This window comes from Loa loa (genome assembly GCF_000183805.2).
Source record: "Loa loa unplaced genomic scaffold supercont3.614, whole genome shotgun sequence".
Taxonomy (NCBI): domain Eukaryota; kingdom Metazoa; phylum Nematoda; class Chromadorea; order Rhabditida; family Onchocercidae; genus Loa; species Loa loa.
The window spans coordinates 19,825-23,558 of record NW_018108794.1 but is presented as its reverse complement, the minus strand read 5'-3'; the positions used below and the strand labels follow the sequence as shown (position 1 = coordinate 23,558).

Genomic DNA, 3,734 nt, shown 5'->3' with positions numbered 1-3,734 from the left:
TTTTATTTTTAATTTTATTATTTTTTTTTTTTTTTTTTTGTCCTCTTCTTTTTATTGTTTATTGTTGTCAATAGACCAATCTAATCTGTGATTTCACCTTTTCTTCTTTTTTTTTCTCCAATTTTAATTTTCTTTATCGTCTAACTTTTTTTCCCCCCCAATCTTTTCTTCCATCATTTTTCCTCATTATCTCCTATCATTTATTTTAATGAATAATGTGAAATGATTTCGCATAAGAGATTTAAAAAAGAAAAATTTTTTTTCTTTTTTTTTTTTAAATTGAATGATTAATTTACAGAGAAAAAAAAACGAAACTTTATGGAAGATTAAAATCAACAATAAATTTTAAAAATGATAATGATAGGAGAAAATAGGAGCAGATATGAAGAAGATAAGGATAATTTAATTAATAAAGGTAAGAATGATTAGATTAACAATGATAATAATTTAGTTATTGATAATAATAAAAGTAAGATTTTTGCGTAGTTCTTTTTAGTTTTTTAGTTTTTTTTTTTTTTGAAATTTTTTTTTTCCTTTCTAATTCCTCATTTAGAATCTAGTCGTTAAGGCCTGTTCACGTACCTGTCTACGCATACATATATGCGTATATTTCTTCATCATGTTCCGGTTATTACTAATTCATCCATATATAGTTTAAATTGATGATATCATGATTTTATGCGTCTATTTCGTTCCATTTCTTTCCTTTTTTCGTATCTTCTCTCTCTCTCTCTCTCTCTTGCTCTTAATTTTTGTAAATAAAGAATGAAAATTACAATGTTCATGCAATAAACTGAAAAAAAAAAAATGTTATAATACAAATTTTCAACTAGTTTTTTTTCCTTGTTTTGTTTTTTAATCCCTAATTAACCTTAATAGCATGCATAATTATGTCATATTAATGTACAAAATATTTTTCAAAAATTTTCATCCCTACAAATCATACCTGACTTACTTAATTAATAATTTAATTTTATTGTTATTAAATAAGACTATAATAGCTCAAAAATATTGAAATATTTTAACAAACATTACTAGTCGTTCATAGAGGAAGTAGGTCATACAATTTTTATATGATACTTCGATGGAATAGCACAAAAAAAAAAAAAAAAGCATTATTTGAATTTGTAATGAATAAAAGAATTGAAAGATACACTAAACAACAACATTTAATATCCTCTAAAAAAATTTATCTTTGATAAAAAAGGTTGAATTTCATAAAATCTAATTTCATTTTTATCAAAAACTATTTTGATCTGTTAAAATTACACTCATGCATATCTTGAATGTATCCATTGATATACTTTTGAACTCCTAAATTCCGGGATTTTTCTCATCACCACAATAAATTTTCAAGTAGCATTTAAAACTATCGTGTTAAAAATACTCATTTCCTGAAGATATTATCATATTTATATGTTGTGTTAGATGAAAAGAAAAAAAGAAATGAAGTGATAATTTTTCCTCCTATTTATACTTTATGTTTAGGTTAACAGTATTGCAATCAATAAAAATTTTTCGAAAGATAGGAAAACTATACAAAAATAACATCCGGAAAATGATGGAAAGACATAGACATTGGAAATATAAAATGATAACAATATCAACACTTCACTATGAATAATGTTTATTTTGATTTCAAGTGAAAATCACTTCCTGAACATAATGATGACAAATAAATTCACTAAGGACATGAAAACAAGTCATTGCTCTTTTCATGATTTGAAAGAAGAAATGAGAAAGTGACAATCTGATGGTGTCCCAAAATTTGACATATATGGCAAACTAATGGCAAATTTTCTCGTCTCTTTCATTTCTTTTTCCTATCTTTTGAATTGACCGAAAAGAGATGTCCCGGATAATCTCTTGTGTGGGGCTGAATTGTTAAGGAATGTAGAGAAATTGATGGGAGGAAGATGGAAGAGATCCGACATTCGGCATATACAATAAACAAAATAAAGAAACTGCTGTATGCATTTCCCTTCCAAATTTTAATGATTTTCTTTTTCTTTCTTTTTTTTTTTTATTCGAATCCATGTCTGTCAATTATGTTCGTTTCTGTCCACTTAGCGCCACACATCTGTTCATCTGCAATGGTACTTTAAATTTGAAAATTTTGTGTGCCATGCAGTAATATTAAATGCTTTTACACTTTCGACAACATATAAAATTGGAAAGAAATATTGCAATCAGTTGCCAACTTTCGTTAATTAAACTTAATTGCAAATGATTCAAAATTAGTCAATAAAATGGAAATTTAGGAAGGAGCAAATTGGTTCCACACGAATACAACAGCATAAGCACATCGAAGAAACATTTACGAGGCATTGCCTAGGGCAATTCGACTATTTATTCCCCAATCTTTCCCATTCTCATATTGCTTCCCTCTTTCATCTTCTATTATATTTCATTCAATATTCAGATATACGAGTTGACAAAAGCGATAGAGGGTAAAGTTAAGAAAAATGAATTCACTTGCTCGCTAAATAAATATAAGAAAAAGTTTCTCAAAGTTTCTCATGCAAATTCATTTTTGAATTTCAGCATTAAAATAGTTAAAATAAGAATAATAAGAATAACACGAGAAGGAAAAGCTAATTTTAGCTCAAAAGTGCAAATGAAAAAACTTAAATGAAATAAGGAATACAAATAAAATCAGGAAAAAAATACGAGGGATTTAAACTTTTATTGAATTAACTATCTTACATCTTTCCTTATCCTGAAATTAGTTCAAAAATACTGCAGTGACTCATTAATGAAATAAGCATTAAACTGGAGAATCTAAACGACAAGCAAACCGTTTTTGGTCGAGCTTACAACATTATACAACTATTGATTCGACCTGGAGTGTTATTTGTAAAGCCACGTTTATTGTAGTAAAGAGTAATGAAGTGATGAGACGAAATAACTGGAAGATAACAATAAAAATGCAAATCTTAGCAACTAACTTTTGGTAGCATATTTTGAAGGTGAATTTTTGGATACGGTGCAAATAAACTCAATTCGTAATTAGCAGTTTGCTGTGAATCGGCTCCATGTACCAAATTACGTGTATCAGAAAGTGCAAAACGAGCCCGCAATGATGAACTATTCTGCAACTGCAGTGTTCGCAACATTTTTGATGGCCCCATCAATGCACGCCATCGTTCAATTGCATTACCGGTTATACATCCAAGCTTCATTACTATCACTGGTCCACTGAATTCATGATATTTCAGATTAAAATATTTAACTGTTCCTTATAGTTGTCAAACCTGTGACGCCAACTACCAAATCAATCCAGTCAATCTATTCACTAGTTAATGTGGCTAACGGTACTTCATTAAGCATATCGAAAAGATTTTATCGCAAAGAAACATGCAATAGAATCTTCTTTAATATACTTGAAGTATCACCTTAATACGATAATATTCATCGACGATACTTATGCCAAATAAAAAAGATTACAAATCAAACTGAATGATCATAATTTCATCAATAGACAATAAAACTCATAAAGCATAATTTCATCAATAGACAATAAAACTCATAAAGTATTTTCAAACGTAGTACAATTGTTATCATTCATATGACACATTTCTGTGTTGATAAAGCTTGAATTTTCTTCCGTTGCAACATCATTTCGTCACATTCTAATTGCACTGAGAAAAATTGCTATTGCAAGAATCATTGTGTAAAATTGCATATTTGTTACTATTCAAACAAAAGTTTATTTTTTATTTTTTATCTTCTCT

At 27.9% G+C, this 3,734-nt stretch overlaps 1 protein-coding gene across 1 annotated transcript in view; it reads right to left on the bottom strand.

Moving 5' to 3' along the window:
* Positions 1 to 2,018: 2,018 nt before the first annotated feature.
* The window catches only part of LOAG_18873 (hypothetical protein), a 4,224-nt gene continuing 2,508 nt past the window's right edge, over positions 2,019 to 3,734 (bottom strand). The window contains exons 4-5 of the mRNA XM_020451534.1: positions 2,949 to 3,198; positions 2,019 to 2,088 (exon numbers count right to left, since the gene is read on the bottom strand). Of these exons, the coding sequence (XP_020304672.1) occupies positions 2,047 to 2,088; positions 2,949 to 3,198 (292 nt within the window). The 3' untranslated portion in view covers positions 2,019 to 2,046. The remainder of the gene's footprint in view (positions 2,089 to 2,948; positions 3,199 to 3,734) is intronic.